The sequence below is a fragment of the Cyclospora cayetanensis genome, unplaced genomic scaffold (assembly GCF_002999335.1).
Source record: "Cyclospora cayetanensis isolate NF1_C8 unplaced genomic scaffold, CcayRef3 CcayRef3_contig_1, whole genome shotgun sequence".
NCBI classification, from domain to species: domain Eukaryota; phylum Apicomplexa; class Conoidasida; order Eucoccidiorida; family Eimeriidae; genus Cyclospora; species Cyclospora cayetanensis.
This window is the reverse complement of record NW_020312036.1, coordinates 244,506-261,143: the sequence shown is the minus strand read 5'-3', so window position 1 is coordinate 261,143 and position 16,638 is coordinate 244,506. Positions and strand designations below refer to the sequence as shown.

Genomic DNA, 16,638 nt, shown 5'->3' with positions numbered 1-16,638 from the left:
CTACTCGAGTTAAGTAGAGGTACACAGACTGTTCCTGATAGGCGTAACATAGCTACTCGTGTTCGCTAATGTCAAGGTCTGTTGGGGCTTCTGTTTACCTTTCCAGGTTGTTGTTGCCAAATCTTTGCCTGATCTTGAATGTGTACAGCTTATGAGACACATTATAACTGCTAACAAGGCGTCTGCTTTTAACGCAATGTGCCTCACTTGAAATCTGAGGCGTCTAGCAGGTTTCGACCTGTTTGCAAATATTTTCATCTATGCTACATTACCTCCGTCGCATTCTGCCTTCTCCTGTTGTCATCTGTATGCACATCATTTTCGCTGGCTATGAATACCTCTCCCTGTCTCTGCTATGATGGATTCTTAGGAAAATCATCGTAAGAGGACAGGTAGATGCCCTGCCCTGTATCTGTCGGCTGCTCTGGAAAGGTTGAGCAACATTTTGGCACTTTTGACTTCACTAGCCCAGCTTAATCAAAGACTAAATGTATGTTCGTAGTTTATTGCAGGGTAGTTTTAGCTCGATACAAAACGTAACCTTGTGTGCGTATGGAATCGTTGCTCTGTGTAACTGGCTCTGATTGCTCAGGCTACCGCTTAAACGAAGATCTTCATAGGCAGATGAAGAGATAAACGCTCAATACAAGCTCAATAGAAAGTTATTGAGTGTCTATCAAACGATTTGCCGCTTTCCCCTGCTGACGCTACCCCGAGTTCCCGATATGAGGGCAGTGGGACCACTACGACACGTTTGACGGCGCCGTCTAAGCAGACCCAGCGTCCACAGCCAGCTGCACGGCATCTAGCACACACAGATATACACGCACTGATTAACTATCCAGTATGGAATAAAGTTTATCTCATTGGAATCCTTATGTTGAGCGACACAAGCTCAGCAATTTTCATGGGCTCCCTATGAAGAGAAGGAGCTACTCCACTACGGACAAACAGTAGCAGGATTCTAGAATTTCATTCAAACTTAGGGGCACCCAGATGCTCGCACACGTGGCTCTGCTGTACTCTAGCAAAGTAGTGCATCTCCAAGTGGACAGAAAGGTCCGATATCTAAGGCTCCGCCCATGCTCCACTGCATGGACGAAGAGAGGATTCTGATCAATGTGCATGGGTCTCTATGGGTCATATGATGCAAAGAAACAACAAACAGGAAAACACCTCCGGTCTCGAAGCTCCGCTGGACCATTGAGAACGCACGGCAGCAACGGCGACAGCAAATGCAACATCAACAACAACGCAGTGTATGCCCGTATGCTTATCTCATATCAAGGTTTTTTTTTCCGTAAATGCCTCAGATAGCCGTGCGCCTTCTGAATGTTTGCGGAGGGGCCCCCTAGCGCTGAATGGGACAGTTCCTGACCGGGGCCCTGGTGGTACTAAGGGCCCCCAAAACAAAAGTAAAGGGTGTATGTCCCCAGCTCCCTCTCCCACCCAAATAAGCCAGTATCACCCCTTCCACTTGTAATTGAAAGCGAACTAACTCCTACAGTGCCAACTGTGTAACAAAACACACACATATACACACACAACGCCGCAACGGGGGGCCCCCAAATTTATCGGTGCTCCCTAGAGGCCCCAGAAGACGCTGCAACAACAATAGGAGCGCAAGTAGGACCAGAAGCAACCATACTGCATTTGAATGAACGTTACTGCCCACATACTGGCTGCAACCGCCAGCAGTTCGGACAGCGGCCTAACCAATGGTGGGGCGAAGCGCCGAGTGCAGCAGCAGAGATGCGCAGCAGCAATTTCTGTCACAGCTGCATTGCGAGCTGCCCGTGCAGCAGGAGAGGCTGATTGTCCAGCGGCGAGTCTACCAGTGTGAGGAACTACTGCTGCTGTACACTTGCCTTGTTGCCACTGCTCATGGTGTCTCCGAGGATAAAATGTTGCTTATTCAAGCTCTTCCCATTCATTAGTTTGCTGATGCGTTTGCTGTCTCTGTGGGCCCCTCTGTAAATAACACGCATGTTGAGCCTTTGCCCCTATTTTGGGGGCCCGTCTTTACGTACAGCTCGTGGAAGTGGCTGCGCCACGTTTGTTACTCATGCTGCACTTATACAGTGGACGCTGTTGTGAATAATTCAGCATGGGAAGGAGAGAACATTTTCTGCTTCGGCGGGCGCCTGATGACGGGACCAGAGCCGTTGCACCTTGCAACATCTGTTCTATTGCTGCTGGGGCCTTGCCTCGTGTACTACCAGGCAGTGTACGCAGACCCACCCACTTCCACACTGTCTACTGTAGCCCTAATGATGTTGCTTTTGGTGCTCCTCCAAATGCTGCCGCGCGGTTGCTGCAGCTGCTGTTCTTGATTCTGGAATTTGTATCGACTTTGCGTTGCGACTGCAGTTTGCCTCTGTTAGCACCAGAGCGCCAATTCGCGTGCAGCACGGCAGTTGTTTCTCAGTTGGTCGTTTGCCTTGTCCTACTCTTCATCGTTGCCTTCACAGACCCTGGCATGTAGGGCAACCTACTATTTTCAAGTTGTAGGGTTAGAAGTGGGGAGGCTGCTCCTCAGAGCTGACGTCTTACGCCTCTGAAAATGATGGGCATGAAGGACTGGAAGGCATGGAGTGGCTTTGTTTGTTGTGGTGTCTGCAGCATTCCTCGGGGCAGCGGGGAGCAGCGTAGGTGGCATTTTCGGCTAGACGAGTACTCGTGTTGAGAGATTGTGGCATCAACGTGTTGCATATGGTTGGGTTCCCAGCCGTCTGTGAGAGTCTGAGCACTGCACACGGGTGCGTTTTCTCTACAGTATACCTTTAGGGGAATATAAACTGTCTTGCTGTGTAGGCTTGTCTGTTGGGCTTTGTTTGGGCGCAGTTGAAAGAGCGAAGGAATGCATTGTGAACGGCCATACCATCAGCCTCAAGTGGTGCTGTAAGCTGCAGTTCATCTCCATTCAAGCAATATGTTGTTGTCACTGATGCTTTGAGCCTTTACCTGGTTTCCTGGCTCGTGCCACTAGTGTGTTGGTTTCATGCACCCTCACCCACCTAATTCCTCTTATTCTCCCCGACCTCCCAGTTCCAACTATTTTCTGTCGATAAATATCTGCCCTGAACCCTGTGTCTGCTTGCCTGATTGCGTGTAAGACGAAGAGCCCGGAGACATTTCGCGTTGCCTTGTTGGCTGGTCTACTGCTGAAAGGCGGGCGGAGTCATCCCCTCCGATTCCGTCTTGGTAGATTTGCGATTACTGCTATTGCGCTTGCACATGTTTGCTCCTGCAGCTACCTGTAGCATCTTTCGACCCCCGAGGGCTAAACACTGTTTTGTTTGCAACAACTGTGTGGCTTGCTTTGACCACCACTGTCCCTGGTATGCTGCATGAATACCATCTGCACGGATTGCAGTTCCTGCCGAGCTACGCACCGCTGCGGCAAGATGCCATCGATTTCGAGTACAGGGTTTGCTGTCGCAGGAGTGACTCGTATTCTTCCCGCATAGTTTCCTCTGCATTCAGCAGCTACGTTTGTTCTTGCTACCTTTGAAGACTGTATTTTTGTATTTGAGCGTACAAGTAGCTCTAAGGGGATGTTTGGCTCTTTACCCTTTCTATTGAACAACGAGGTATCCTGTCACAAACAGTGTGAGAAACTTTGTGAGTGAAAACCCAGGAGAATCAGTGTGTGCATGTGGGGGCTAGGAGTTTGATGTCATACGCACTCATATTGTTGTATCAACTTCTAGCTTTGTCCCATATCGCGCACGTGCCTGTTGTTTTCTTTATTTCATTTGCATACGACTTGTACTTAGCGTGTCTGTTTTCCCTGTGCTTGATGTGCACACTGCAGGATATCGAATTGCGTAGGGCTGAGAAATAGGCGGCCTTTCTTTGTGTTTATTTCGTTCTGCACTACCCTATGCATCACCCTTGCTGTCTCTGCGACTCTCGCAGCCTTCGTAAGCAGCATCCAATCATCCGGTTATATCTATCCGATTTCGTTCCTCTCCGTATGTTCTTGTCGGTGCCTTCACAGCGACTAAGATCGAGAGGGAGAGAAGCTGCGTCTCTGCCCCACGAAACTCCGGCTTTGCCTGCTGCTTGCGCGTGGCTTTTGTTGTGTGCGTTCTTATATGCATTATTTGAGTAGGATTTGTTTGCCTGCTTCGGTTGCTGTCTGTGATTGCTGCTCAGGCTGAAATGGAGCGGGCGCATCTGCCTTCTGAATTTCGATCCTGGTGGCAAATCCTTATTACCCGCAAAGCCCTGTGAGCCAGGGGCCTTTATTTCGCCTTTATAAGTCTTATGTTCAAGCCCTTCACTACTTGGTATCCATGATTCTGGCTTTACTTGGTAATCGCTTACTGCGACATACCCAGCTACCTGTATTTCCTTGTTCTTCGCTATCCTTCGTCCGCCACCACCTGCCAGTCACGCTGCTTATTTCCCCTCCCGTCCTCCCCAGCAACTAAACATAATGTACGATTCATGCATTATTGTTTGCTGCTGTACACCTCAGGGGAGCGGAGGTCTTCATTTGCGGTTTGGCGGCCTTCCCTCTCCTCAATTTGTGCGGATTTAATTCATTCCTAATCACCCAGAACCTTACAACTGCCGAAGAGTTTCGCCGGCCCTATGGAGAGAGAAACCCGTTCTCGGCCGGTAGGACCTAGCAGTTAGGGTGAATGTCCACCAGAAATGCGGAAAACCGCGTGCAACCTCCGTCGCTCATTGCTTCAAGCACGCATGTAGAGCAACATGGTTCGTTTGGACATGCGTCGACTCCCGGATGCAGGTTGGAAGCTCAATTGTTTCCGCTTCTGGTGCACCAGGACAGAACCAAGGTAAGCAAACAAGGCGGACTGCTACCCATAAAAGACACTTCCACTTACCTTGTCTCGTACCTTGGCCCCCTAATTCCTGTACAGAGCATCTGCCCGCCATTCCGATGTGGAGGAGTACGTACGCCCACAAACGGGTACAGGAAACAAAGGCAAAAATTCGTACGAGTCACGACAAGGCCCCAAAATAAATTGCACACTCCCTATGCCGCTTGCTGCAGTGCCGTGAACTTTAGGGCCCTCGAGGACCTCCGTCCCCAAGGATTTAGCGGACCCCCAGACCCGTCAGATTGGCAAGGGATTACACAGTCCATCTCCGCGGCATAGACCCACAGCACCACTCGCACCCGAGGCGACTTTGCACTGCACCACTGACGCCAGGCGTTGAACGTGTAATATATTGATTCGGAGCAGACTGCGCTCGAGCCAGACTCGGCTATAAAGTGGTAGAAACTACGAAAAAGCGCAAATCCTCTGATCGTTCCTTTTATCCCAACTCCCCCCTAATGCGCAATCCCCACTAGGCTACCAACAAAAACTAGCTCCCCCAATAGAAGGCAAAACCTTTCATCAGGCTCAATGCCTGCTAACCCCATATGCTCCCCAAGGGTCCGCTCCCGGAGCATCCTTCAAACCAGCATGCGGGGCGCACTCCAGCACCGAACCGTTAAGGCCATAACTTCAAATGCAACGGGCACCATCAGAACCGTCGAAAGCGCCCGGAACGGAACCGCAGTCGACGTTACATCAAGATATACCAGAGGTTTCTACGACCCCTTGCCGTGAGAGTTCGCGGCAGAAGCCAGGATGCTTTGGACATTATTTTTGCGCCCACAATCCCCCCGCTGCCACTACACAAAAAAGTGGAACAGTAGCGCAGGCGCCAAAGCACCCACCGTCTCAACGCACGCACCACACTGCACCCTAGAGCTCGATTACAGCCAGAAACCGGACACTCCCCAGACCCCACATCCACAAGGCAATATTAGCAACGATGCAGTGAATGAAACCACTTTGTCGGGCTCCAACAAAGCCCGGCACTGAGTTTGCTATTAAGTACGCCATGCCAGGACACTGTGAAACACAGCCACAGTACAATCTGGCATGTCCTAATTCGCAAAAGAGTGAGAAACCACACCCCTCCGCGACTCAACGCATGCATTGGCTCCGGATGAAACCGTTCGCACAAAACACAAACGGCGGCAAACCCCGAGACCCCTGCAGCTCTTTGCAGAACCACTAGCCAAGAGATATACCTAGATTATTTAAAACACCCAAACTGCTACTTTGATTCGCATTTTGTGCCAGAAGCAGCTCAGATATCTGGCCCGAATCGATCTGTGGCATGCCAGTTGCATCATCTGTGGGGGGGGACCCCGCAACAGAAGAGAGGCAGCTGTCACTTTTGAACCTACCGAGAAAAGGCACAAATCATCATCGCTGCAATAGGAGTATATTATTTGTTGCAGTCTTCAGGATTAAGAAGACTGAAGGACGGATGCTGTAACAAACAACAAGCAATCTGATGGCTTAGCGTCGCGCTGTGCGGGGAGAGGTGCATGCAACGCCTTGTAAGCCCAGCCCCACAAAACCTGCTGTACACACTACAACACGCTTATCGTAAGGTCTCTTCTTGTTTGTTGTTAGAAGCCTCCTCAAAAAGACTTCGAGAATAGGGTAGATAGCAAACCCATGGGCCCGTGCCAAAATATGCTAAATTCAAGTTTTCCTGCGTGTGGCGATCAAAGGAACATCCTCGTTGTATATTGCTGTTCTCCTGGCTAGAGAGAACAATAGTTACCACTGTTCTGACAGGAAACACGAATATATGCAAGAAATATTCTTTTCGTCTAGCCTCAAGCTGCAGAGGGCGTTTGGCCGTTGAGGCTGTAGCAACACTAGTAATACTTAGTTTAGAATCAATTTGAACTATTGAGTAAGTACTAGGCCTATAAGTGCATTATGTAGAAAAGTGAGTTTACATCTCAGCACTAAGGCACCCTGCGCAGCTGGGAATCCATGGTGGGACTACCCAAAGTGCTCACCAATGTGCATGCTAAGCATCCTACACCCCTTATGCCGAAGCCCCTTGAAGTGAGGTCATGCATTTGGTGGGGTTCTTGGTAACAAAGAATAATACCCCTTTTTAAAAATTTGGTACGCTATTGGGGTAGGATCTGCATATCGAGACGATAATAGCAGTTCTACAGTGGCCTACTGGAAGGCGAGTCAAGTAATTTGGGCATTCCAGATGAAGTATCGTAAGGGGAGAAAGAAGTGGACAGGAATGACCCGAAATTACGTGTCAAGAAATGCGCACAAACAGAAAGACACGGAGTTACAGGAAGAGAAGCCGGATAGAGCGGATCGAGTGCCCTAGGCCCTCTACCACTAAACTGGCCTAGTTTTAAAGGCTTTACTACGTGAGTCAAGTACTCCTACGCTCAATATGCTGAGAAAGAGGTTCATCCCCTCACTATACAATTATGCAGTGTGATCCTCTCCGTATTGTCACTGTGTGAGATTGTAGGAGAATTTGGACTTACTGTGAGGCCGTAGCTATTTGCTCTCAATCTGCCTTTGTTTCCTATCTACAGTCATCCTGGGAGACGGGAGCCAAGATAGAGGAGCAGATTTTTGATAGCGGTCCTGGCACTTTCCAGGAGGCTATGGCGTGATTTTGGTTGCATACGTCCTTATGAAAACCCGTGGAGGAGTTCTGCACAGGCGGTATATCGGCAAAGAAAGTAGAAAAGCGTTGAGGTGCATAGGATTACACACAAATAGCCACAAATAGCAGTCACACTTGCGAATAAAGAAGGGCGCTCTGCCTGGGAGACACCATACGTATGTTACTTGCATATCTCCACTTTCTCTAGGAGAAATGGCCATCCTGTCTGCTTTACAAGATTGTATTAGTTTTGCTCCACTAGGAACTACGTTTTCTCAGAACGTTAAAACCTGATAAGAATTAGAAACCGGCCCACTTGGCATGCTGATGTTTCTGGCTCCTACAGGCCGCTGGAGGCACGCAAAGGACATAAAACCCATTTTCCACTTCACTCATTTGCATTAAATCCTAAACGTAAGTATTCGCACTTTCTATCTTTTTGTACTAAAGCATTCGCTGCCTGAAGTTTCCTTATTCCAAAGCTTTGTTTAGGATGCTGCCATTCGCGCTACATCTGAAGCGTCTGACTTTGACTAGTGAGATTTTGATGCCAGCTAGGTCAGGAATATCTACTCGTGATGTTTCCCCATGCGAAACAGTGCTTGTCTGCGTCTTCAGTTTCTGTGAAATCTGCCATCTGTATCTCTCTACATGGCTCTCTCATTGGCATCCAGCGGGATGCTGAATGTTTTGGCAGAGAGGCCCCACATTTTCGTTTGCCAGCCTACCTGATGCAGCTGCGAGTTCCCGTAGGGTAAGCTAGTCTAGTTAGCAAGAAAAGACGAGGCAGCAGTATGCTGCTGCTTTGAAATTATTTTAGGTCCTTGTGTTGCCGTCTGCGCGCTCTCATCTAGTTCTCCATGGCCGAGGAGTCAAGAGGCACTTGTTGGCCCTGCGGGACTGTGGAAGGAGTCGGAGTTAAGAATCAATTATGAGGTCATGAAGGACACATTACAACGGAAGGCAAAATCGAGAATCAAGATACGGAATGTGCGGCAAAACAGGCCACAAATGGATATTAAAAAAACCGAATAGGAAACGAATTGTCCACGCGGTTGCCCTGAAGAATTCACCATCAAACTGGGACTGGGGACTTCCCTACACGTGCAGGCCTTTCGGTCGCCTCCGAATTAATCTTCATGACGCGTGTTGGCTCCTTAAATCGCCCCACCTGTTATTGTCGACACTTTTCACCTTTTGCTGAGCACCGCTAACTCGAGGCACCATTTCGACAAGAACACAGCAGAGAACTGCAAAGGTTGAGAATACTCAGGGAATAGCCGTGCCTTAGCAAATGCTGTCTCCCAATGAATACTGCGTTTTTCAGGCTCTCCCAACGATGAGCAGATAAAACGTTTTGGGGAGAGCAGCTTCCAATGATGACATTGTTACAACGTAAGATTCATGCTAGAAGGCTTCTATTCCTTCCATCAGGAAGCAAACACGCAGAACCTCCCGTGACGATGGATGATGAGCAAATACTGCGAAGTGCAGTCTTCCTGTAGTAGCATTCGAATGTCGTAGCGAGACCTTAAAAACAAATGGGCGCTGACGTAGCTAGGCAGGGTGCCTATATGTTGTCGACTGTCAGGCCGAGTGGAGCCAGTACATTCCGCATTGGATTTTGAAGCTGAGATGCATCTTTATTATTCTAAGCAGCCAAAAATTCCTGAGGAAAAATCACGCCTTCCCCGTCACTGTTGCCGATATGGCTGCAGCGGAAGTCTGCTGGGTGGCTGCCTCGGAATTGTGCTCGTGCAGTTGTCGTTTGCAAGATACCGCGGGTTTGCATCGCCTTTCAGAAGTAAAAGCACGATCAGTAGCACGCTTCGGAAAACTCTAAAGTACGAAAGTTATTGTTGCGAACTTTTGCAGTTTGATGAGGTTTGGAATATCTGTCTGATTTCCGTTTGTACCGACAGTCCCCCCTGAGGTACTTCGCTCACAAATGCGTCCTATGATCTGCATATTTAGAAGCAGGGGACCCCAGAACAATGAGCACGGCAATGTATCCTGAGTCGCAGATGAAATTTGTGGCATGGTGTTGAAAGATGGTGCTGCAGGTGTTGATGCCAGCACAAGGTCCATATTGGATCAGCGACCTGATTGTTGTTATTGTGATGTCACCTCACCTTAAATGCACTGAGCATTCGAGAGATCAGAGAAGGTAAAAGCCTGCTCTGCCGATGGCCTGCAAGAATGCTCTGCAGAGTGGCCAAAGTCGCACTCCAGAACAGGAGCCAGCCTATGTGCTTTGTTTATCAAGATTAATGCAGGCTTTGTGTTTGTGTTGTGTGTGCATCGCCTTGAGATGAAGTACTGGCCTGCTCTGCATGCCTTGTTCCGGTACCCACCTGGAAATAACACTTTCGCTCTTACGTGGCAATTGAGAGAGGATAGAAAACACATTCGATAAGGAATGGGGCTTACTGTCACCTATCCAAATTTCGTATTCTTATGTCCAGGGCACCAGCTAGCAGCTGGAGCGGCGCAGTCCATATGCAGTTTTGTCTTTGCAAAGGACGAGGGCTAGTTGTACACTTGCGAGACTGGGGAAGCTGTACTATAGGAACACTACCCTTCAAGCACCCAGCGCGTATAAATGAACAGATCAAACACTCCAAACGGTACATGCAATGCTTCAGGCAAGTGGAACGGCATCAGTTACATTTTTCAACAATAACAACATATGGTTCGCTCGCTCCAATGCTACTTTGAATGCTTACAGTTAAACTTCATATGCAAATCATGAGAAGCTGATGAATATTTGAGGTGGTATTCTGAGATTTTTTAGTCGAGGAGTAAAACAGTAACAATTACTTCATTCATGCAAAGCAAGGGCACCTGCTGAGACCAACAGATTCTAGCGTTGCTTACATGGTTGTTTCTGCCGCGGACAGTTCTCTCTCTAGCTACAGGTGTAAGTGCCTCCATGAGACACAGCTGGCTGTCACAACTCCCCATCGCTTTAGGACGGGGCAGACGCATAAGTCTTCAGGACACACGTTATCTCTTGAAACGTAAGTGCTACGTTACCCGCAAAAGATTAGCGCGTTAGAGCGCGGCCTTATTGGTGTGGCATTCCTGCTGCGATTGTTAAGAAGCATAAAGTGGTAGAGATTCTGGCAGTTTGACTCCACGCGCCAGATATTCGCAGCAGCTGTGCGGAAAAACACACAAGCTTATCGGGACAGCAGCTCTAGTAGCAGCACTAGTTGGGCAAGCAGTGCGAGGGCCACGTCAAGAACAGTAAAATGCGGGTCTCAGTTCTAAAGCAAATAAAATCAATTCGCAATTCAGTAATCCGCCTTGTGTGTATTTTCGTCCGCCCAACAAGACCGTCGAACCGCTTTACAGTATCGGATGTGTGTATCCACGGTCAGAGTACGAGTCAGTCGGCGATAGCGTCTGGTTCTGGGTGCCCTGCTATTTGCACGCTAGCCGCCGCATCGGCAGTAAGAGTAAAGGCTCAAAACATGGCGAAAATGGAACTGATAGCACAGTGATGTTTCAGCAGCATAATGTACACTAGTGGTCTAAAAGCAAAGGCGCTTAAGCTTGCATTTCAGCTTAGCATTTGAGACGTAGAGTTCAGGGCTTAGGTGAGCTCTGCCATGACTTTTAGCTGTCAAATACGTAAGCTGAGATCCAAGCTTTTTAAACCTCTGTAAGGAGCCAAAGTGCTCTAGTCCCACGTCAATATTTAGTCGCTATTATAGCCACCTCCTTTGTTCCTGCGCCACGGGAGAATGATGCCCTACCCTAAGCACCCACAGTACCTTGAGAATGTCCCCAGCAGTAAACCCAGACATAGAGGATGATTTCTTGTGATATATATGCATGTTTGATTATCAAGCGCCATTGCAGCACAAAATCCTTCAGTGACCACTGACGCCACGTGCCCTTGCGTGCATGTGGGGCAATCGTGCTGAACTTTCGAAGCCGCCGACAGAGGAAAAGAGGATCACCAATGATAGCGAACGAGGAATGGAAAGTGAGGAAGCAGGTTTCAAGCAGGTGCAGTAGTACGCAAGATGCGCTTGGGCAGCGAAGCAGAGATTTGTGTATTGGTGCTATGATTGCGTGACAGGCTCTGCAAAGGAGCCCACCTTTCCCTGTCTTCCAATTGACTATCAATTATCTACAAAAGTGCGAGAAGACAAGAAAGCAATAGAAACTGAATCTTATAATAAAGATAGGGTTAGTAAGTCTTTAGTGGTGGCTCTTGCTTGGCCCAAGTGACGATTGAGAGACCATCTCCAACAGGTAGCAGTACCTTCATAGAATGCACACACCGACACAGTCCTTTATTCTACTGATGTAGATGTGCGTCAAATGACTACTGGCAGCACAACGTTTAAGATTTATAGTTCAACAACATGCGCATTAAATGGAATGAAGGCTGTCGAGAAGGTAAGAAGCGCACTGCTTGAGAGTCGAGCAGAATGCGACACCATTCTGCAGGCAGGAGGCGATGCGGTTAAGCAACTCACGTGGAGAATACGAGAATCCTTTCGCAAAGCGTCTCTTAGGGCCTTCATGTCCTCAGAAATCCTATTGTACCTCTTTGCCTTTGCAGAGTCTCCTTCGGTGTCAAACTCGCTCCACCAGGAAGGCCTCCTGCCGTCCTGTCCCCTATGCCAAAGAGTGTTGTCAATTACAAGGGCCCCTTCTGGAGCCAGCAGGGGCCGTTGAGGATTTAGAATAATCCTAACATACTCAGCGTATCTTCTCTTTTCCGCATCCAGGTAGATGAGGTCAAACCCTCTTTCTGGAGGTCGGAAGACCCGCATGCCTTCCGGAGAAGACGGGCCGTCTAAGATTTTCCCTGAGCCTGCAGTGGAAGACCGCAGCAGTTCCAGCGCATCTGCTTCGATCACATGAATCAGACTGCTCCACGGAGAAGCGTTGACGAGATTGCGTGCTGCTGACGCAGCTCTGGGGTCCTGCTCTATGGCGAAGAGACCAATGCAATCTTTCCTCTCTGCCTCCCCGCAGGCCAGGCCTTCCGCTAGAGCAAGGGCTGCACGGAGATTACACATAAACGGCAGCAGCACAACAATACCGGCAGCAGCACTAGCAGTAAGAACTGGAGGTATAATCATGAAGCACATAGAATGGTAAAATATCTAATGCAGAACGAGTGCTCGAACGCCACAGATGGGGGGTAGGGACGAGGCAACACCGATGCACTTTAATACAGCTGTAGGGGCCCTACAGGAGATGCCCACGAAGGCTCCGATCTCCAGGATTGACCGGGGTCTCTGGAGTCTGCTGATGGCTGAGAGGATGCTAGACTGCAAGTGCCCCGACCAAAACTGCGGGCCATCTTTACCAATCCCAGTTAGGCTTTCAGCTGTTTGCCGCCCCTGCTCGAGCAGAGCTGCATGCAGTGCTGAGGGAGACGACGCATCAGCCGCCACTCTGTGGCTCCATTCTCGCCAGTCCTCTCGGGGATCTCGTGATAAACTATCTTCCACGCTGCCACGAAAATCCTCATCAGGGGGACCATTTGAGTCCGCTGTATCAGCAGAAGAATTATGTGCACAAACGCAGTGGCTCGCACAGCCCAACCAGTACGCCATCGTTTCACCTCTTCCCCGAGATCAGTGTTTGAAACCTATCGAAAGGGCTTGCACTAGCTGTGTCAAAGCTAATATAGACCACATTAAAGAATAAACTGGCATACGTGGTGGAATGTTGGTTGCGGTGCCATGCTTGAGAGCCGCTAAGAGCTGCTGTGCTCTGGTGGCCCATAGTCCTCTTTGTTGCATAAACCTGTTGTGCGTGTATCTGGCTTGCATGCGCCTTTGTCTTCGTGCGTGGTTGTCTCTGTCTTTTTGTCTCGCTCCTTCTTCGGCGCAGGCTGAGGAGCAGTAGATCCCGATAGAGGAGCAACATGAAGCACATATGGCCATTCGCCGGCCGCAGCTTCTGTTGCTGCAATTGGAAAGGCGCCCCGTGGGTCCATTACACAGGTCACACTGAGCCAACATGTCTGCAGTTACTTCCTGGCACATCCGATGGTCAAACACATAATTGCTTCCCACAAATAGGCTTTCCGGAACCGAGGCTTGTCCTTCCGTTGCTGAGGGCCCTCCCCCTGTCTGTTCCTCCTGTTTGCCAACTATTGTGAAACCTGCATCCCTGCTGAGCGGAGAGGCAGCAGGTGCGAAGTGTCTGGGAGCCGAGGGCCCTGCGTCCAGTTCAGCAAGTTCACCTATATCTGTAAGGCTCTCCCCGCGCAGGTTCTTGACAAAGTTCTTATATGCCAGGATGCCCCCCTTCAGGCGAGTGACACGCGGGATTCCCAGGACTTGCCTCACAAATGCCCCGGCCTTAACACAACGGATGCCCCCTGTGCAGTACATCATCACCTCCACGTCCTCCCCACTGCTGCTGCATCTGCTGCCCGGAACGCATGAGTCTCTTCCATGGGGCAGCTTCACCCCAGCCCTCAACAGCGCGGCTTCGAGGGGGCCACCAGGAGAAAACGAATCTGCAAAGGTTGGGGTGTCTACGCGTTCAGCGCCCTTGAAGTGGCCAACAGCGTACTCGCTAGCGTTTCGCATATCCAGGAGCACTAGCTTTCGTTTTTGCTGCTGTTGTGGTTGCTCTTGTTGTTGCTGTTGACTTTGCTGTTGTTGCTGCTGCTGCAGCATTTCTCGCACTTTCCGATGCCAGATCGCAGGCTCGACTTCTTCTCCGCAATCTTCCCAATTCAACGGGGCATCAAAACCATCCCTGAGCACCTGTTGCCGAGTTCTTATGTGCAAAGCATCGAAAGGAGGGGTCTTCCAATACTGATCAAAGGGGACAAGACAGTCGAGAGTCACCTGCAGGCCGCTCGTTAGCCCAGGTATCCGCTCCATTTCCGATGTCATGCAAGGCAGCACCACTGAGGGGGCAGCAACTTGCGCGTTGAATCCTTCTGGAGCAACATATACCCTACCAAGAACACCTCGAGGTCCCCAAAGGGCCCTTAGCAGCTCGGCAAACGCTGAGGGAGACTTCACCGGGAAGAACTTGTACAAAGACAACAACTGATAGGGAGGGGGGTTCTCGTTGTCACTATATGTAGGCCCCTTAGGGGCTTTCATTTCTCCCAACGGGGGAGGGGGAGGGATAAGCACTGTAGCTTCATTCATGGCAAACGATAAGTCAGGCAGTGAAGGCTTTATCTGGAGCTCCAGAGAGAGCCTAGGGCCCCTGGGTAGGCGCAAGATGCGTAAGACTGAAATACACGAGGCCCACTCCGCGCTGTTCATCGTACCATCGTTGCTGCTCTCATCGCTACTGAGGGCAGCACTATTGTTGGCTTTGCTGCTGCACGCAGAGGCGTGCGCATGGCGATCGTATTTTGTGAGAAGAGGCCCGTAGTGTTCCTGTAGAACCCTCAGGACCTCTTCATCGGAATTGAGTGGCAGCGACGGAGGAGTAGGGTCTCCTTCTATGACCTCGGATGCCTGGCCAACTGCAGCATGCTGGTCAGAGGTTTGACTAACCGCTTGGTCAGAGGGCTGCATTGTAGGGGGGCTCGCCATTTTCGGTTTTGCCACGCGAGCCACCAGCTGCATGGGGGCCCCATAACACGAATTGACCCTCCACTTGAGGGCACGGCATACAGCCTGCTTTAGCGCCTCTAGCAGGGACTGGCGCAGAGGCCTTGTATCCCCAGCTGTAGGAGGCATAGTGGGTTCCTCTTCATGCCGAGGGTCATGAGTGTCGGCCGGGGAGTTTGCAGTCAACTCGATATTGTGATACGCCTCGGCAGCTCCATGGCCACCGAGGGGCCCTAGGAGACACAGAGGAAGAAAGACATGACGCTTCTGAGTTTTACGTGACAGCCCCAGGGCCTTTTGCGTCTCCGGTGCGATCCGCACCTCCACAGGCACAACATCAACTGCTTCTGTCGGCGGCTTTGTAATACTGGGGGGTTTGGAGGCCACAAGTCCTTCTTTCCATCCAACAACCACCTTAGTGCCCTCATCATCTGCTCTAAGTATCACACAACGAGGGCAATTCAAAGATGTGCTAGTCTCCTTTCTGTCGTTGTTCCTGCTGCAATCGCTGCTGACTGCCTTAAGTGGCCGTGCAAGGGGGGCAGAGGTGCCCTGTGAAGGGAATAAGACATCAAAGCTTGGAGCCCTCGCGAATCCAGAGGCAGGGCTAAGCCTTGTCTGCAGGAAAAGCAGCAGCAGGAGGGCCAGCAATCGGGGCCTAAGTGGTGGTAGCAGGGACGCCTGCTGCTGTCTCTTAGACTCTTGCTGCTGCATTGGCTGCACGGAAACGTTTGCTCATTGTGCTCGGATTTCAAATCCTGTCACCGCTGGCACTGCTGCTGTTGTACAACTGGCCATTCCCTGCTCAGCCTGTTGTCGAGTAAGCGATCGTGCTGAAGGGCCTTCACCGGGTGAGCCATTCTATCGGCGTACTCTTCCATCCGCCGTTTCCCATATCGTAAACAGTTCGATCTTCTTTTAAGAGAAAGGCGACACTAGCTCCTAGCTCGGTGGGCTCTACGCTGTCTCGGGTGAACTTCTTGGAGGCCCCTGTGGTCCCAGAGCCCCCCACGTGTGTGACGGAGGCTCCTCCGAAACAAATAAGCGAAATCCTGAGAATGTAGGAAAGAAGAAGCATCAATGAGTTTGTGGGGTCTGCATTTGCTCTTTTTTTGGTGTATGGGCACGACAACCTCATTGTTCGTGCTACTGCAACCCCCTTGGATCGCTCGGTTCCTCAATGGGGAGTGCTGCCGAATCTTGGAGGTTTCCGGACATTGATCGCCCGATACGACCAGTTACAAGCAAAACCTTTGAGGTATTATCGACCCGGCAGGCTGAGCGCAGCAGCCGGCATGACAGCAAAATTAGGATCATCGAGAAGTGAAGCAACGGGGGCGGCAGCGTCAGTGGTGGCCTAGTTAAACCGCGCCTCCTCAGTGAGAAGGACCATCAGTTTAACAACCTCAAGGGTTTCAAAGCATCGACCTCCCTGGGGGACTCTGTCATGCAGGGGCTCATAGCCCTGTGGAGTCTTGCTCGGGCTGCCCTAGTTTTTTGTTTGCCGCTGCCTATAGGAGATGCCTTGGCCACTTCAGCAAGGTCTCTACGGGCTCCTTCCATCCTGTGTCTCTGGAGTCCTTTGTATGGAGTTAAA

General features: G+C 50.3%; 1 protein-coding gene across 1 annotated transcript; it reads right to left on the bottom strand.

The window, feature by feature from the left end:
- Positions 1-11,680: 11,680 nt before the first annotated feature.
- On the bottom strand, positions 11,681-15,780 carry LOC34618814. The gene is made up of 5 exons (XM_026336354.1): positions 15,742-15,780; positions 13,161-15,593; positions 12,698-12,974; positions 11,973-12,502; positions 11,681-11,755 (listed from the first exon to the last, which is right to left on the bottom strand). Exons 1-5 carry the CDS (start codon positions 15,778-15,780, stop codon positions 11,681-11,683), a joined length of 3,354 nt encoding a protein of 1,117 aa, XP_026192139.1.
- Between the last annotated feature and the right edge of the window lie 858 nt (positions 15,781-16,638).